This window comes from Exophiala xenobiotica (genome assembly GCF_000835505.1).
Source record: "Exophiala xenobiotica strain CBS 118157 unplaced genomic scaffold supercont1.4, whole genome shotgun sequence".
Classification (NCBI taxonomy): Eukaryota; Fungi; Ascomycota; class Eurotiomycetes; order Chaetothyriales; family Herpotrichiellaceae; genus Exophiala; species Exophiala xenobiotica.
Window position 1 is genome coordinate 1,269,475 of NW_013562491.1, and position 17,015 is coordinate 1,286,489.

Here is a 17,015-nt window from a genome sequence, read left to right on the forward strand (position 1 = left end):
GCGCAGGTCTGGGAGCTCCTGCTTCGACTTGAATTGACCTCGTAATTATTCTCCCTCAACCACACAACTCTCCTCTCTTCCCCGTAAATCACCTTCTCATCATCCGCAAACATGCTCAAGAGGTCAGTGAGACTGTCGTACTGTTTGAGCACAGCTCTTCCGAGCTTGTCGAATCGTTGCTGACCGAATTGAACAGCGGCGTCGCCCGTAGCTTGGGCAAGTCTGCCTTTGCCCGACCTTCCTTCACCCGACGCGCAGTCGAGCCTCTCCGAAGACATGGTGTGCCTGCAATCGCTCAGAGATGGGCCTCGACGGACACCGCTGGTAACGGCAAGATCCATCAGGTCATTGGTGCCGTTGTCGATGGTATGAAAAAATCCTTCCAGTCGCGCATTGGAGCTCCTCGTCAGCTCGGCATCAACAAGCTCCCACGAAAATCATGCACAGTTAGATCTGACGGATGCTGTTTAGTTAAATTTGACGGCGACAGACTGCCTGCGATTCTGAATGCCCTCGAAACAGATAACAACGGAACCAAGTTGACTCTGGAAGTTGCGGTACGAATACGAACAAGAGCTTCGGGGACAATTGATACTGACTGCATTAGCAACATTTGGGTGAAAACGTCGTGCGATGCATTGCTATGGATGGTATGAGCTACCAAGGGTCTACTATTTTTGACAGCTCTGACTGTTTGTTTCAGGTACCGAAGGTCTCGTCCGAGGACACAAAGCTAGCGATACTGGCGCACCCATCAAGATTCCTGTCGGCCCAGGTACCTTGGGTCGTATCATGAACGTCACTGGTGACCCTATTGATGAGCGAGGTCCTATCAAGGCCACCAAGCTGGCTCCTATCCACGTCGATCCCCCGGAGTTCGTCGAACAATCCACAACTGCCGAAGTGCTTGTCACTGGTATTAAGGTCGTCGATCTTTTGGCTCCTTATGCTCGTGGTGGAAAGATTGGTCTTTTCGGTGGTGCCGGTGTCGGCAAGACTGTGTTCATTCAGGAACTGATTGTGGGTTTGCTTCACACTCCTGGATCTAAGCAATGGCTGACGAGACCAGAACAACATCGCCAAGGCTCACGGTGGTTACTCCGTGTTCACTGGCGTGGGTGAGCGTACCCGTGAGGGCAACGATTTGTACCATGAAATGCAGGAAACTTCCGTCATTCAGCTCGAAGGCGAATCCAAGGTCGCTCTGGTGTTCGGTCAGATGAACGAACCTCCTGGAGCTCGTGCTCGTGTTGCTCTGACTGGGTAAGTTACTCCTTCCCTTCTTGAGCCCATCCACTGGACTCGGGTTCTTCTGGACAATTCCAACTTTTGGACCTCACCTTTTACTACTAGCTCTGTTACTGATCTATGTCTTCCGACAGTTTGACTGTTGCTGAATATTTTCGCGACGAAGAAGGGCAGGATGGTGAGTAGCAACGCCTTCTATACGATCAAAGCTAACCTCGACAGTGTTGCTCTTCATCGACAACATTTTCCGCTTCACTCAAGCCGGTTCGGAAGTGTCTGCCTTGCTTGGTCGTATTCCTTCTGCGGTCGGTTACCAACCCACTTTGGCCGTCGACATGGGTGCCATGCAGGAACGTATCACAACCACACAAAAGGGATCTATCACCTCAGTCCAGGCCGTCTACGTGCCCGCTGACGATTTGACTGATCCTGCTCCTGCCACCACTTTCGCCCATTTGGACGCCACCACTGTGTTGTCTCGTGGTATCTCAGAGTTGGGTATCTATCCCGCTGTCGATCCTCTGGACTCCAAGTCTCGTATGTTGGATCCCCGAGTTGTCGGTCAAGAACACTACGATACCGCTTCGCGAGTCCAACAGATGTTGCAAGAGTACAAGTCGCTCCAGGATATCATCGCCATTTTAGGTATGGATGAATTGTCTGAAGCCGACAAGTTGACCGTCGAACGTGCCCGAAAACTCCAGAGATTCTTGAGCCAGCCTTTCACTGTCGCCCAGGTCTTCACTGGTATTGAGGGCAAGCTTGTGGACCTCAAGGACACCATCTCCTCCTTCCAGAAGATTATGAACGGCGAAGGTGACGACCTGCCAGAAGGTGCTTTCTACATGGTCGGCGATTTTGAGAGTGCCCGTGCGAAGGGTGAGAAGATCTTGGCCGAACTCGAGAAGTCATAGGTGGTCGAGAGATGAGATAGAAAGCCAAGCAGCATAGCCATGGTCGCTACAAGTTCTCCTATGCTGCGTTCAAGACAACAGCTCTTCGTGGAAAAGTATGGGAAGGAGAAAGACTCGAGTAGCAGATCTGTACATTGAATCACTTGAAAACTCGTTCACTCAAGACCGGTCGTTTCTCAGCAGCCTTATTTCTGTTTTAATATACGTTACGACTCGGATTTGTACGTGCCCTTCTGCGGTTCTGTTCCATGTGGTACGCCGGACTCATATGCTCCTATGGTGTCTACGATGGAGAGGGTAGTGGCGAGGCGCATGCAATTGCGCAAGGCGGTGTCCGGAGCGGTATCGGGAGGCAGAGGTGGTGTCGAGTCGGGGAGGACGGCAATTCGAACGTTTTGCAGTGTTCGATCGTGCATGGTGTGAAACGAGTGGACAAACATGTTGTCACGAAAGGCGCGTGCGGTGTCCTCAAATGGACTGCACAACCTCACTTTGGTGGGCTTTCGAGGATATCTGTACAGAAGGACTATCCTGCCTATCCAACGCAGTCGTCTTCACGGCCATGGGCCTTTGCTCGTCATCCAAACCTCCCAATGGGACCTAATTTGTGTAACCGGATCACCTCCGCACCGCATCACCTCCAGCATCTTCCAATGTCCCACGCCACCAGGCCCACGTTCTGTTTTCAGGTAACAATCCCCAAGAATATACTGGTCTAAGCGTCTTGATAGTTCTTGGGTCAGATCCGATCCATCATTCACCAGGCTGACACATTGATGATTTCGTATGCACTCTGTACGAAGAGGTGTCAATCCAACCTCCCGAAAGGCCGCATGGGTAGTTTGCAGGATTCTTGCTAGCGGTAGCCTCTCAAAGGATGCATGTCCTACTGAGGTCCATGTGTGCCCCGATATTCGTTGACTCGACTTTTCCTCAAAATGTCAATGTTCAACCGGCAGCATCGAACCCGGTTTCTTATGATCCAACGCTGCTCGTCTCGGTCTTGTCCTTCCCCCGACTCAGACTACTCCGAGGAAGAATCCAATGGCTGAACTGTCTTGCTGGGATCGACTATTCATCTGCATCATCCAGAATTCCATGTCGCTGCATGCAAGGGCTATAAGATACCGATGTACCTACATTGCTAGGTACATCTGCCGGTATCGCGTGTTACTGAGCGATGTTGCTGGGCAGCGTGCAATTAACATCACGAAGATCGTCTGACTCCGCCTGAATGGATATGCCTGCAAAATTGCTCTTGCCCGCTTCCCTGATAGTGACGAGCCCCGTCAGTGCAAGCGTACTGAACACGGCACTTTCGTTTTGTTCGCTGGGGAGTCTTCTGTCACGGGTCAGAGACCGGTAAGGTCACAGTAGCTAGGAGCACTCTATATCGCATCTGACACCGCAGGAACATGGCACTCACATGTGGTGTACAAACTGGGTGAGAAGGGATATTGGAAACCTCACTATCAGCTTGCGTTGGTCCGTCCAGATCATATTGCCCTGTCTGCTGAGGAGGGAGACTCGGAAAACATAGAGTGCATGCCCGAGAGCCTTTCTGGAACTGTGCCATTGCTAATGAGTCGAGATCGAGCATCAAAGCGTGGAAGAATGGTGTACACGTTGGCTGCGTTCGTGCTCAGGACGCGTAGCCGGTTTCTGCTCCGCCGTAAATGATATTACGCTTCGTGGCTGTATGATTCGTCCTCCAGCACTTTAAGGAAGTGCCGACTTAGTATGCGTCGTCCTTGAGAAGTTCGTCAGACTGCTCAATCGTTTGAGCGCCATTCGTGATATCAAGGATGGCTCACTGATCTTGAAAACGAGGCTGCTCATGGCCTCGAGAAGGGTAGATTTTGCCCCAGGACTAGGTAGTCAAACAGCTCGATGGGATGACCGCATATCAAGGTTATAAAAATGTGATATTGAAGAGGGTCAAGAATCCTCTGCAGAGACACCTTGATGGCTTTCTCACAGGCAGATGAAGAACGTCGGGCATTGGGTGACTTCACAAAGGCAGTATTGTCATCTCGTGTCTTGGTCCCCCTCTACGGCCTCGAAGTTCTCCCAAGCTAAACTGATGTGGATTGAGCAAGCACTTTGGTCCTCGTCTTCCACCATCACAGCTCTCGATTGCTACAAAGACTCGGGCACTTGCGTGAGCGTGGCCATCTCAGATATCACGTCACAAGTCAGCTCCTTCCTCACTTGACTTTCAGCATCTCAACAGTCTCAATTTCAGTATTCTTTTTTCATTTTCTCTTTTCCGGTACTTTCTTTGCGTCGACGTCCTCGCTTCCCTATTGACGAGTATCGTGGCCGATCGTCTGTCCTCTGCCTTTTTACTCCTCGTTCGTTCCTCCATCAAATACCACACACCCTCGACAAAGTTGACATCTTCAACCTCAAAAATGTCAAGAACCAAGAAATATGGCCACTAATCAGACGGCAGAAGCTGCTACGTCATGTTAAGCAGTTTGCTGATTATAGAAACCAGTGGAAATACGTCGCCAAGCAAATGAAAGTAGATGCAAATGAGTGTCGGTGAGTCCTTCTCTAGTCTTCTCCAAGCTCGCTGCAGCCTTCAATTGGCATCTTTAGGGAGAAATACCAGGAGACCCTCTCGAATCCCGAGACACTAGCAAGGCCCAGACGGATGTCCGAAAAGAACCAAAAACGATCCCAGCAAGTTCGAGGGTATAAGGTATAACAGGTGGACGAAGCTACACACGGTTTAGTACAAAGCAACCAAGGAGGCAATGACATACATTCTCAACTAGCACGAATGTCCGTCGAGGATGTCAAAACTAGTGGTGAGCAGATGTATCAATTTCAATGTCCGTCAAGCTGATTATGAACCAAGAGAATCTACTGGACATCCTTGAGTCCTTCGTGGATCAGATGCTCCTTGAAGCTTGAAGTCCAAAAGTTCGTCTCAGTCTTCATTGGCTTGGCTAGCGACCTGGTGCCAGCGGCTGCAAGCCTATCAGTGAATTAAACAAAGCAAGCTGAACGGATATCCCGAGCCACCAGTTCGTGTATGCACAGAGCTACCTTCTCCTTACTTAGCCGCAAAGCCGTTGCCTGTTGACTGATCAAATTGTTGTTCTATTGTGCTGGATCAGAGACAACCCACTGCGCCAGGTTGCTGGCCCAGAAATTGAACAGACCTGCGATTGTCGGCATCTTCCGCCGTACACTTTGAGCGTCTGCACCCCCTTCGGAGCCGGCATTGAAGGCCGGGATGTTGAGCTTCTCCACGCCCATTTTGATGAACTCATCCTGATTGCGGGAAAAGGGCAGCGCTATGTTGTGATGGTCTCCTTCAAGCACTAACGACGTCTGGACTATCTATCTCAAGTTGTCAAAACTGTCGTGCCCCTTACATGGATCCTGCACATGGCATCGCTGATGAGAAAGCGTGGCAACGCATCGCGCTGCTACTAGCGACAATGGCCCTAGCTGCCATGTGCCTCGAGGCTGCCTTGCAGTTCCGGTTACTCCGTACCCATCAAGAGCAATCCTGCAGGAATATTTCGTGCCGAGATCAATTCGTGGTTAAGCTTGGACGTCTTGATAGCAGAGCAGGACACCATATGGAGACTCGGAGGTGAGTTATCGTGACATTAGGTACATGCACCAAAGCGGACGGGGGACCTCAACTGTTGTACGAGGAAATGTTCAATACTTCCAGTGGCAGGTCATACCACGCTCAAGGAAGTTCTGTAACCTGTTCCAGATTTCGGCTGATCCTTCGTGGCAGCCATGTGAGCTAGATGTCGTGAGACTAGGACAATCAGTAACGCCGTCCCGCTAACTTCGAAGAGAGAGGCACTAACTACTATGTAGTTAAGCTATGGGCTGCTCGATGCCGTTGCGAACTTGCGACTGTGTTAGGTGACAGCGGCCCCTAAATTGCGCTCATTAGAGTTTGGAACCGCCTGTGGTGAAGAGTTCCACCATCATCCACCACGCGAACTGGAGCCCCCTTAGCTTGAAGTACCGTACCCACGGGAGAGGCGATTTGACACCCTGCATTGCAGGGTGCAGAATGAAGACGTGGACACCTTGGCGACAAGAATCCAGCGAGCTTGACATCTGCGTGGCTGGTAGCGAAGCACATTGGCGAAATGGCCCATCAGGTCCAATGAGCCGGATGAGTTCTCTTGAGGACTGCGTATGAGTACCTCGAGCATATCGCGAAAGGCCTGAGCTTGCCTGGAGCAGAGAACGTCGGGGGGATATTTTCGCCCTTAGCGGCGGTCGGACCGCCTATTTTTGAGCGGCCACCGGGGGCATCAGGTTTGAACGATTGGGGGATGGAGTTGCGTGAGACTATCGTGACGGTCGTCTTTTTCTTTGGGAGGGGAAAGGGTCCCACGACCATTACGGAGTCCAGAGGTCCGGTCGATCATCCTGTCGCGTTACGAAAGTGTATTGCGGGTGAAGCGAACTCTATGGGCACTACGAAAAAGAGACGATTGTGTGTGTGCCGTCAATGAATGGCACAAGTCTCCGTATGACCAAACTGAGAAGTCCAAAGAAAACTCGCGTTCGAGCAGTGACATATAATTGGCATTGAAAATGTGTGCGAGGGCGCTCCAAAAAGCCGCTTTTTCCTGGCATGCAGTGGGCAGATGCGCTCCAAGACCTTAGCTTAAGCGAATCGAGGCGGTTCTTAGCATGCTTCGTTATTCCTCTCACATGGAAAAGTTGAACCGCGCGCAAGACGTGAACTCCAGGAGCTGAGCAGGAGCACAAGGCAGAAGTATATCGTCACATAATTCCGCTCAGCAGATGTATATACGTTAGGATCCCTATATCCCGTCTAGATAAGCTCCTTTTAGGCGCCGGCTCGCTTCCCCGGTCATGATGGTAATGTACAGTTGTAGATGTCATCCATCTCAGCAGCAAATCCAGAGCCTAGAGAGCTGCAGTTGCACGTCGCGTGCCTTCCTGACAACATCGATCCTTCTCTTGTCGACACAATGGTCACCTTGTATTTACTGTCCCAGTCGAGGTATTTTACAAACGTTCTCTTCTTGGACTACCGCTCGAACCGTCGTTGACGGCATCTGGATCACTGTGCTGATCTTCGTACTCGACCTTGTAGTCGATGGTGTGCAGAATGATGTCGTCTGTCAGTCCTTTGACGCTCTCGCTGCGGTCGTTTTCCACCTTGCTGCTTGCTTTGGTGGCATTGGGCCGGTTGTATCCTCGTTCCATAGTGTTTACTGCTTCTCTTTGTTTTTCTCCCCATAAGCCAGAGTTGCCACTGCTTGTGTTCATATTGCTCATTCCGCGGCTTGTGATGCCCAGCCTGCTGGCCAGCTTTGAAAGACCCTGCGACTTGAGAGTCCTTCCTTTGCTCTCGCTCCTGCTCCTTGAGTGGCGCACGAATGATGCCGTCAATTCATGCTCGGGTATGTTGACCACGATAAGACCGGGTTTGATATCGGCGAGGAAAGGCTTGAGCGAAGGAATGCACGCCGCGATGATAGAGACGTTCATCATGATTTGTGCAAAAACTTGGGGTACAAGTGCGTTCCAGGTCGGGTCGTCGCGGCGGGATATGATTTCGCGTTTCTTGAAGACCAGCATAGCGATGGTGAAGGCTGGGACACTGGGTATGGTGTTAGCGCAAAAAAGATGCTAGAGGGATATTTCTCATACCTGAGTCTCGACGCGAAAAGCGCAGTAACCACGAAGCGCTTGCTCGAGGAGACCTGAACCTTCTGCATCATGGCGAAAGGAACAATCACGATAAGAACGTCGCCCAGTATGTTGAAGCTGTAGATGCCGACATTGAGCGCAAACCGGTCGACGCATTTATTGCTGCCGTAATTCCAAGGACGGGGCAAGTTGCACTGAAAAGCAAGGGCAGGAATACTGGCTAGTGTCCATGCCCCCAGAAACCCGAGAATGGAGTAGCAAGAGATAAGTAGTTTCCTTGTCGGGTTGATTGCGATGACCAGGAAAGTGAGGGATGCCTGGGAAGCAGCGAGTGCTCCTACTAGCAGGATATTTGCGGCGTACATGGCCTAATCAATGTATGAGCATGAGGGCCAAGCGCAAGGGGGTCTGTAGAGATAACCTTCTCAAAGATCTCGAAGTCCGAATCCGAGACTTTCTGTCGCTTCTTACCGAGGCCATAATTCTCAGCGATGGTGATTGTAATGGTCTCACCCAGAGCAAAGAACTATGCTTGTGTCAATTGCCACATAATTGTCCAAGGAGTGTCAGAACTTACTGCTGCTGTGATGATGAAGCAGTCGTTGAGCGTTAGATGATTTGTGGCTTTGAACCTCGTGAACAGTTTTATGAAGATTGTTATAAGACTGAGCACTAGAAAGATATAGGCGCCGACAATGACCCATGGCCCGTTGTCGTCCGAAGAGAGACGTGATAGAGGAGCGCTGAGGGAATCGTCATCAAAGGCCGACGTAGACATGTTCGACGCTCCCCAATGTCATCGGCGAGGTTGAGATTAGAGAAAGTGAACCAGACGGGAAAAGGGCTAATGGATGCTTCTTGTACAGAGGTCGGATCTTTTCACAGGACCAACATGCTCCAATCAACGCCGAGACGCTTGGTGTGAGTTGAGCGCAGGCAGCCTGGTCAATGCAGGAACAGACGTCGGGTTGTGTTGCTTCCCTTGGACACTCGAATCTCGCGCCTTTGAAACCACATGTAGGTTCGCGGACAAGTCGAATACCAAGAACCCGTGTTCGGCCAGCCCTGGAGGAATTTGACAAGGTCCACGAATCAGGACGATCGACGCTGGCGTCTGGACAACGTTTCTACTGGTGGTAGTGTCTGAATAGTCGGCAAGGATCAGAAAGGCCAGGGAGGATCCCCGGGACCACTGCATGCAAACGAATGTGACGAATATCAAGACTAGACCTCATATAGAAGAACCTGCAGCGTTTGAGGGTTAGCTATGAAATTGATCAGGGGACGGGAAACAAAACAAGCATGAGAAGGTGCAAGGAACGGGCGGAGACTTGAAGACCTCACCTTGTCCAGAATGAGGCGTGAGGTCCTCGACTGTGCCCGAGGATGGCGAAGTCGTCAAAGGGACAAGCCCATTGGTGATCTGCCGAGCAAGTGCGGGTATAGAAAGGCGTGCACAAATCCAGATAAGGCGAGGACTGGGTCGCCATTCAACGATGAGACTCAATTCTGCCGGAGCCTCGTAATAATGGGACGATAGCCTGGCACTTGGGTATCCAGGATGTTGTGAGCAGCTTGGCTATGGTATCGGCCGGCAAAGGGGCACGCTATCTTGCTGGCCGCATTATTACTGTTGCAGGCAATTCTGATGAATAAAGTACGAATACCTCTCAGGGTGTTTGGCTTCGCTTGTTTGTTCTTGCATCTGGTCTTTCATCAATAACAACCGATCCTCAGTCTTCGCCTTTGCCAGGTATCTGATATTGTTGAGGGTCTTTGGCTTCTGGACCTGCCGCCGCGAAAAGACCACTTGGGGAGATGGTCCGCACATTTGCACAGCTTGTGCATACGGATAAGAAATGATTCGCAGCTTCAAGCTAGCTGAAGGAGAAAAGCCACCGTCGTCGGGGAAGAAGAGTTTGACGTCGGTCTAGCTGACTAGTGAGACTCGAGGACGGCACTGATTCACCCTGGCATCCCTGTTCGGCCTGGTAAGTGCCCAGACCACCAGTCCAACCCCTCTTTTTCTCCCTCCCACCGCGCAGTCTACCTACCAATCGAGCAATGTCGTGCACTGTGACATTAACAGTGGGTGCAGTACGACAACCTTAGCACCCGGGATTTCCTCTAGAGCTTCCACTATCTCTCTCGCCGTCTGATCCTCAGCTCCCTCCCATCCCGCTCCTGTCAGGCGGCACGAACCTTCCTTTCCTCGACCTCGAAAGACAAAAAAGATGGATCGCTCCAACTCAAAAGCGACGTTGTACGTCAATAGAACTTCGAGGCAATAACAGAGATACGAGGCATCACAAGCATATCTGTCTTATCAAGAGGAAGGATTAGCATGGCTTCGCGTGCAGGCTTGCAGCCACCCACAAACTGATGTTGATCATCGCCGTCTTGGTTCATCAAGTGTTATCTTTGAGGACGCCGGCTGCAGCCAATCGATCCCTGGCCAAGCTCTGGTATCTCCTCACTTCTCAAGCGCCGTTACGACATCGGGATTGGTGGGCTCAGTGGGCTGAGCAGCTCACGAGACACCATTCGATGGTGGTAGTGCACCGGAAATGGGATCACCAAATGAATGGAGCTCTGTCCTAGAGCTTCACCACGAGGGGCAGAGCCAGAACCCAAGACACCCTGGGTTGACCGGCCCTCGAGCCCACCAGCCTTAACTTCACCCCTCTGCCTTGGCACATCCTTCCATCTTCGCTCAACAATCGGCAGCTCAGGCCCTGTCAAGGGCTTGGGAGCTAGCGAGCCTGTATATTCAGGACCATAGGGATGCACAAGCTGTCTGCAGTCGGTGCGAAATCTTGCGGGCCGAAACACTTGCTGTCGTCAGTATCATCTTCATGTATCAGTGCATTTACACGCACGCACTTCCCTATTCTGAGGCTTTCCCGAGCCTAGCAAACGTCTTGCGCGACTCTGCGTTAGGGTCAAGACACCGTGCAGCTCGTCTCTACTTCCGAACAACATGTCCCAGCACTATACCCTGTTTAACGTCGCAGTGCTCCGTCATATCCACTTTACGGCATTAGCCGCACTTAAGAACGCCCTCGGATCGGCCTTGGTCTTGCTGGACCACTTGTGTATGGCAGGGAACTAACGGGACCCCTGGGTCGGGCAAGCCACCTAGATCCGTCGTCTTCTCCACATCCTCTGCATCGATCCTGCTGCTTGTCAAGGTCCGGCCCCAAGGTTGAAGGCAGGGTCGGCTACTACACTAGCGATCCCACGTACCGATGATTTCTTTCGATACTCCTCTAGTATCGCTTCTCGACACATTTTCCCTGGGCGACGCCTCTCAGCAGTCTCCATATCCACGTTTCTCGAATTGTGCTTCTTTCCGTTGCCACATGGTGGCCGTCTAGGCGTCCTCGCAGCGAGTCCAGTCACTTCGGTTCGCGCTTGCTACTCTCACGATCGGTATTTCGCCGAAGACTCGCTTTTCCTTTTAACCGTTCCTCTTCTCTTTCATCCCACTGCTTTGTTCTTCTCTACCCTACCAACATCAGCCAAGATGGGCAACCTCAACGAAACCAACAGCATGGAGATGCGTGAAGCCAGCAAAGACTCCATCTCTTCTCTCGATCGTACCTCCGATGAGCCAAAATCAGCAGGCTTTCAAGAAAAGCATGTCGCAAAAGCCTATCCCACAGCCGCTGAAGGGCCCAAACTGAGGGTAAGTCTCCTCATCTTGATTCGTGACTGTGTATTGACATGTGTTAGCGGCTGTTCAGTTTCGCCCAGCTCCTGGCCTTTTCATTGACGTTTATGGAATCATGGGAAGTGATGGCAATGTACGTGTCTGTCGAACAATGGAGATCGATTGCGCTGACAATGGTACGTCAGCAACATCTCAGCAACATTCTGGAACGGCGGTCCCAGATCTTTGATATGGGGTTGCATCGCTGTGGTTGGAGGATCTCTCGCACAAGCATATTCAATGGCCGAGTTGGGATCCATTCTTCCCATTGCCGGCGCCCAATACCATTGGACTCATATTATGGCCCCGGAGAGCACGCGCAGATTCATCACATGGATGCAAGGTATGCCTACATATCGTACTTTCCAAGAACTCCCTCACTAATCCATGCATAGGCTGGGTCACCTGGTTCGCCTGGGTGTCTGCCCTTGCTGGGAGTACTTCTGGTGAAGCCGCCCTCCTGCAAGCCTTGATCGCCGAGAACGTCCCAGGATACACACCAGAAAGATGGCATCTCACCCTCATTATGTGGGCACTGCTCATCAGCGTTGGCCTGATGAACATGTATACCTTCTGGCTGATCCCTTGGCTTGAGTTGACCGCTGGGATCATGCACGTCGTTCTCTTTATCATCTTCACGGTTGTTCTTGTCACCCTGGCTCCGCGACACGATTCTCACTTTGTCTTCTTTACGGACTCGACACAATCTGGATGGGACAGTAAATTCGTCGCCTTTAACCTTGGAATGCTGGCTCCTGCTTGGGGATTCATTGGTATGTCTCGCGTACTGGTTCCGGTCTTTGTACTCTGCTGATATTCGTCCAGGCTTCGATGGTGTCGTCCACATGTCCGAAGAAGTCCGCAGAGCCAAGCATGCCGTCCCTCGTTCAATGATTTTGACCATTGTTATCAATGGCGTTATGGCATTTGCAATCATTTTGGTGCTGCTTTACTGTCTGGGTGACCCGAACACGACTCTGGATGCATCTTACCCCATTGTCAACATCTGCTATAACGCCACAGGATCATGGGCAGCAACAAACGCTATGGTGTCTATGCTGATCATAATCACCTATTGTGTGGTAGCAGCTAGTGTTGCTTCCGTCTCCCGAATTACCTGGGCTTGGGCTCGTGATGGTGCTCTCCCGAAGTGGCTTGCCATTGTGAGTATGCTCCTTTCATCTCGATTACCATCGAAATACTGACATCTCGTCAGATCGATGCGAAACATCACGTCCCCACAAACGCACTATGGGTGCCGATCGTCATCGTCATGCTCCTTTCCCTTTTGAACATCGGTTCGACTGCGGCCACCGCTTTCAGCGCCTTCACTGCGCTCTCCTCCCTTGGCCTGTACACTTCCTACATTATCGCCATCAGCTGCATCCTGCATGCACGTCTGACGGGCCGACTCGGCGACAAGCCGGAATCGCCCGTACAATATGGAGGCTGGCGCATTTGGAAGGGTTTTGCCATCCCAATCAATATCCTCGCGCTGGTCTGGACCATCTACCTTACGATCTGGCTTCCCTTCCCGACCACGATTCCTGTCACCGGGACGAACATGAACTATGCTCTTCCCATTTACGTCTTCGTCATTCTCTGCTCGCTGGGATACTGGTTCACCTGGGGTCGCAAGTCATGGCCCGGTCTGAACCTTGCGGCCATCGGCATGGTTGAGGCGCACGACTAATTGCGACCGAGATCGAGGAACTGCGAAAAGAGGCGGACGATACATCATACATGCACGGGAAACTACCATTTGGCTATTGCGATGACGGCGGGCTGGACACTTTTCAGATCACGTTGTCTCGCGAACCTGGACGGATTTCCTGCATCCAAATGGCGTTCAAATTGGCAAGAGGCTGTTGGCAAAGCTCTTTGGGATTCCGGAGTACTGTGGATTGGATGGAAATTTATCAACGTGCTCCTTGGCTGATTTCTACAGCTTCGAAGACCAAAAGACAAATACCGGCAATTCTTCCGCCAAACAAATCAATGTAGTACATACTTTCTAGCCAAAACAATATACTCTGTATAGACGTTCACATTGTACAGCCATACTGGCTCGAGCTGAATCCTGTCTGATCGAGAAGCGGAACATTGCAATATCGAATTCGAGAGGAATCACTCTTCAAGAGTAACTCAAGCCCCAGACCATTCGATGCTCCGTAGTTATAGCAAGCCATGAAAGAGGAAAGTATGGTCTAGCCTTGCCGATACGTCGAGATGGAGGAGCGCAACCAACTATGGCGGGAAAGGCAAGACTTCGCTGGCCAACGAGAAACATCCCTTTACAATTTCTTACTTTTTTTTTAATTACACAACTAGCTATGATACAGTCACCACCTGCCAGCTTCATCTACACACGGAGCCCTTCGTCCTCTTCACGTCTCCCAAACCGGTGGACCTAACGCACGCTGTGAGCGGCTGGTCACCACAACGCCGAACCAAGATCTTAGCCACCTTTTGATTCTGCTCCCGAACCGCATGTGAAAGCTTTTTTGTAGAAAGGACACAATCTTGAAAAGTTGAGTGGAGTAGTTTGACAAATGCAATGTACAAGTTAGGAGGGAGTAGTAGATCAACAGATTGCATACCGACAACACGGGACATGGCAGATCAATGACTGGATGTTGTTGTTGTTGTTGCTGTTGTTGGCGCACAGATTTGTCGATAGTACTGTTTTCGCCGGAGTCCAGCTATGCCAAATGGAATATAGTCGCTAAAACGCAGGAAATTGCACAAGGTCTTCGGGACGAGATCAAGCATGATATCCTCACACAGCGTTACGCCGCGCTTAGAAGCCACCCATACCTCCCATACCACCCATGCCGCCCATTGGTGGCATAGGAGGCTTCTCTTCTGGTGCCTCGACAATAGCAACTTCAGTGGTACCGAGTAGCGACGCAACACCGGAAGCATCAACAAGAGCGGTGCGGACGACCTTCAGAGGATCCACAATGCCCTTGGACAGCATGTCGACATACTGACCTGTAGCAGAGTCGAAACCCTTGTTGAAGTCACCACCAAACTCGTCCATGAGCTTGCCAACAACAACGCTGCCTTCCAGACCGGCGTTCTCAACAATGCGACGTGCTGGTCGGGTGATGGCGTTTTTTATGATGCTGACACCGAGCTGCTGATCGAAGTTGGTGGGTTGGACATCCTTGAGAGCATTGGCAGCGGCCTTGATCAAAGCGGTACCACCACCGGGCAGGATACCTTCCTCAACAGCAGCACGAGTGGCGTTCAGAGCATCGACGACACGGTCCTTCTTCTCGCCGACTTCGACCTCAGAAGCGCCACCAACCTTGATGACAGCGACACCTCCAGAGAGTTTAGCAAGGCGTTCTTGCAGTTTCTCCTTCTCATATTCTGAGGTGGTGGGATCCGCCATGACACCTCGAATTTGTTCGCATCGTTGAGCAATAGAATCCTTGCTTCCCTCGCCATTCAGGATAATAGTGTCTTCTTTGGTGATGGTGATGCTGCCAGTAGATCCGAGCATGTCAGGTGTAGCCTTCTCCAGTTTGATGTCCAGCTCGTCCGTAAAGACGGTAGCGTTGGTCAAGATACCAATATCGCCGAGAATGCTCTTGCGGTTGTCACCGAAGCCTGGTGCCTTGACAGCAGCCACCTGCAATTGACCTCGCAGCTTGTTCAGGATGCAGACAGCCAGCGCTTCTCCGTCAATGTCTTCAGCAATGATGACCAGAGGACGGCGCATTTGTGTAGAAGCTTCGAGAGCAGGGATGATGTCTTGGACGGCAGAGATCTTTTTCTCAGACAGGAGGATCAGAGGCTTCTCGAATTCGATCTTCTGGGACTTGGTATCGGTGATGAAGTAGGGAGATGTAAAGCCACGGTCAAATCGCATGCCCTCTGTGACCTCGAGCTCGTCATCGATCGTCTTGCCTTCCTTGACAGTGATAACGCCCTCTTTTCCAACCTTCTCCATGGCATTGGAGATGAGGTTGCCGACGTGCGTGTCACCGTTGGCAGAGATAGTAGCAACCTGAGCAATTTCCGCGCTTGTGGTAATGTCCTTCTTGTTCTTCTGCAGGAAGTTGACGACAGCTTCAACAGCTGCTTGTGTGCCTCTCCTTAAGTCCATGGGGTTGCATCCGGCGGCAACGTTCTTGACGGTTTCGGAGAAGATGGCGCTGGCGAGGACTGTGGCGGTTGTGGTACCATCACCGGCGACTTCGTTGGTCTTGGAGGCAACGTCTTGTATCAGGCGGGCACCGAGGTTTTCGAACTTGTCTTGGAGGGTGACAGCTTTGGCGACCGTGACACCATCTGAGCATCTCGTTAGCAAGACATTCGTCGCCGAATCATGAGCTTTCTCGTTGCTTGCCTTTTGTGATCTTGGGTGATCCGTAGCTCGATTCAATCAAGACATTGCGACCTTTTGGACCGAGTGTGGTGGCAACAGCTTTTGACAAAGTCTCGACACCTTTCAACAGCTGAGCTCGACCCTCAACACCGAACCTCAATTCCTTGTGAGCGAATCGGAGTTGCTGTAAACTCTTGCCGGCGGATCTGGAGTATGGAGAGGAGGATGAGAGCGAGGATCGCGCGGCTGATGACAAAGCGCGCTGCATGGCTGGCACACTGAAGAGATCCGGCTTGAGTAATGAACGGGAAAGACGAGATTAGGGAAGACAGATGGCAGCACCGAGTCAAAAAGTAGAGAAACGCAAGAAGAGACAAGTTCAACTTCAATTGGTATCGAGTATCGAGCAGCCCATAAAAAATTTGGAGATTCTTCGAAAGCCTTAGAAACGGAGCTGTTTTGGGTTTAGTGTCTTGGCTTGGATCCTGTGCCGAAGCCCTGGGCAACGACCGACCTCAAATTCTCTTCATCAGTTCTCAAGAGCAGTACGGAGTGCCTATGTAAAGCAAATTTACAGAGAGGAGAAGAAGAGCGAAGAGGAAGAGAGGAGAAGAAGAAGACAGGAGAGGACCGCCGTGAAACAATCCCTTTGATCATTGAAACTCATGTTGTGAGTCTGTGCTTTCTTCTTTGCTTTTGTAGCAGTCCAATGACTTTTGCCCTTGATACCCATTCTGTATGATCTTTTGATTCCGAGCTCTGTTCTGTTGATTCCCACATGCGACATCTGCAGCCATCGAGATCTCCAGCCTCAAGCATCTAGCAGAAGGTGACTCGAGCTTGGAAATAGCAGATACTCGTCGAGATGGCCACCCTGTGACACATTGAAATAAGGAAAGTGAAAAGCAATGTCCATGACAATTCCTTCCTTCACGTATGAAACTCTGCCCGGACTACACCACGCATGCTTCAACGCCATGAGAAAACAAACTGCCATCTTCCTCGATATGACCCCATCAAACGCCATTCCATGCATTTCTTTGTCCTATGCGGTTTGCGGATGTCAGTATCGAAGGACTGCTCCAGAGGTTAGCCAAGCTTGAGCCCCTTGACGGGAATTTTCTTA

General features: G+C 51.2%; 5 protein-coding genes across 5 annotated transcripts; 2 read left to right on the forward strand and 3 right to left on the reverse strand.

Moving 5' to 3' along the window:
* The first annotated feature begins 62 nt into the window (after positions 1-62).
* On the forward strand, positions 63-2,555 carry PV05_06650 (ATP synthase subunit beta, mitochondrial). Its single transcript, XM_013459413.1, has 8 exons — positions 63-122; positions 197-366; positions 472-557; positions 608-650; positions 704-1,020; positions 1,070-1,263; positions 1,383-1,426; positions 1,471-2,555. The coding sequence occupies exons 1-8, from the start codon at positions 112-114 to the stop codon at positions 2,160-2,162; spliced, it is 1,557 nt and encodes a 518-aa protein (XP_013314867.1). The 5' UTR covers positions 63-111; the 3' UTR covers positions 2,163-2,555.
* Positions 2,556-5,033: 2,478 nt separating this feature from the next.
* Positions 5,034-5,432, reverse strand: PV05_06651 (uncharacterized protein; the record flags this gene model as incomplete). The annotated part of the gene is made up of 3 exons (XM_013459414.1): positions 5,034-5,148; positions 5,231-5,273; positions 5,336-5,432. 3 exons carry the CDS (start codon positions 5,430-5,432, stop codon positions 5,034-5,036), a joined length of 255 nt encoding a protein of 84 aa, XP_013314868.1.
* A 1,509-nt stretch (positions 5,433-6,941) lies between these two features.
* Positions 6,942-9,200, reverse strand: PV05_06652 (uncharacterized protein). Its single transcript, XM_013459415.1, has 5 exons — positions 9,183-9,200; positions 8,416-9,083; positions 8,260-8,364; positions 7,839-8,206; positions 6,942-7,788 (listed from the first exon to the last, which is right to left on the reverse strand). Exons 2-5 carry the CDS (start codon positions 8,614-8,616, stop codon positions 7,191-7,193), a joined length of 1,272 nt encoding a protein of 423 aa, XP_013314869.1. The 5' UTR covers positions 8,617-9,083; positions 9,183-9,200; the 3' UTR covers positions 6,942-7,190.
* A 1,940-nt stretch (positions 9,201-11,140) lies between these two features.
* On the forward strand, positions 11,141-13,613 carry PV05_06653 (uncharacterized protein). Its single transcript, XM_013459416.1, has 6 exons — positions 11,141-11,526; positions 11,574-11,644; positions 11,697-11,893; positions 11,946-12,323; positions 12,376-12,713; positions 12,767-13,613. The coding sequence occupies exons 1-6, from the start codon at positions 11,365-11,367 to the stop codon at positions 13,241-13,243; spliced, it is 1,623 nt and encodes a 540-aa protein (XP_013314870.1). The 5' UTR covers positions 11,141-11,364; the 3' UTR covers positions 13,244-13,613.
* A 214-nt stretch (positions 13,614-13,827) lies between these two features.
* PV05_06654 (hsp60-like protein) lies at positions 13,828-16,277 on the reverse strand. The gene is made up of 2 exons (XM_013459417.1): positions 15,911-16,277; positions 13,828-15,852 (listed from the first exon to the last, which is right to left on the reverse strand). Exons 1-2 carry the CDS (start codon positions 16,155-16,157, stop codon positions 14,351-14,353), a joined length of 1,749 nt encoding a protein of 582 aa, XP_013314871.1. The 5' UTR covers positions 16,158-16,277; the 3' UTR covers positions 13,828-14,350.
* Between the last annotated feature and the right edge of the window lie 738 nt (positions 16,278-17,015).

Coding starts and splice junctions, on each gene's coding strand:
- PV05_06650 (XM_013459413.1), top strand. Junction 1,021..1,069: donor TGTTCATTCAGGAACTGATT/GTGGGTTTGCTT, acceptor TGACGAGACCAG/AACAACATCGCCAAGGCTCA. Junction 1,427..1,470: donor CGACGAAGAAGGGCAGGATG/GTGAGTAGCAAC, acceptor TAACCTCGACAG/TGTTGCTCTTCATCGACAAC.
- PV05_06652 (XM_013459415.1), bottom strand. CDS start 8,616: ATGTCTACGTCGGCCTTTGATGACGATTCCCTCAGCGCTCCTCTATCA. Junction 8,365..8,415: donor GCTTCATCATCACAGCAGCA/GTAAGTTCTGAC, acceptor ACACAAGCATAG/TTCTTTGCTCTGGGTGAGAC. Junction 8,207..8,259: donor ACTTCGAGATCTTTGAGAAG/GTTATCTCTACA, acceptor TACATTGATTAG/GCCATGTACGCCGCAAATAT.
- PV05_06653 (XM_013459416.1), top strand. CDS start 11,365: ATGGGCAACCTCAACGAAACCAACAGCATGGAGATGCGTGAAGCCAGC. Junction 11,894..11,945: donor ATTCATCACATGGATGCAAG/GTATGCCTACAT, acceptor ATCCATGCATAG/GCTGGGTCACCTGGTTCGCC. Junction 12,714..12,766: donor TCCCGAAGTGGCTTGCCATT/GTGAGTATGCTC, acceptor ACATCTCGTCAG/ATCGATGCGAAACATCACGT.
- PV05_06654 (XM_013459417.1), bottom strand. CDS start 16,157: ATGCAGCGCGCTTTGTCATCAGCCGCGCGATCCTCGCTCTCATCCTCC. Junction 15,853..15,910: donor ATCACCCAAGATCACAAAAG/GCAAGCAACGAG, acceptor CGAGATGCTCAG/ATGGTGTCACGGTCGCCAAA.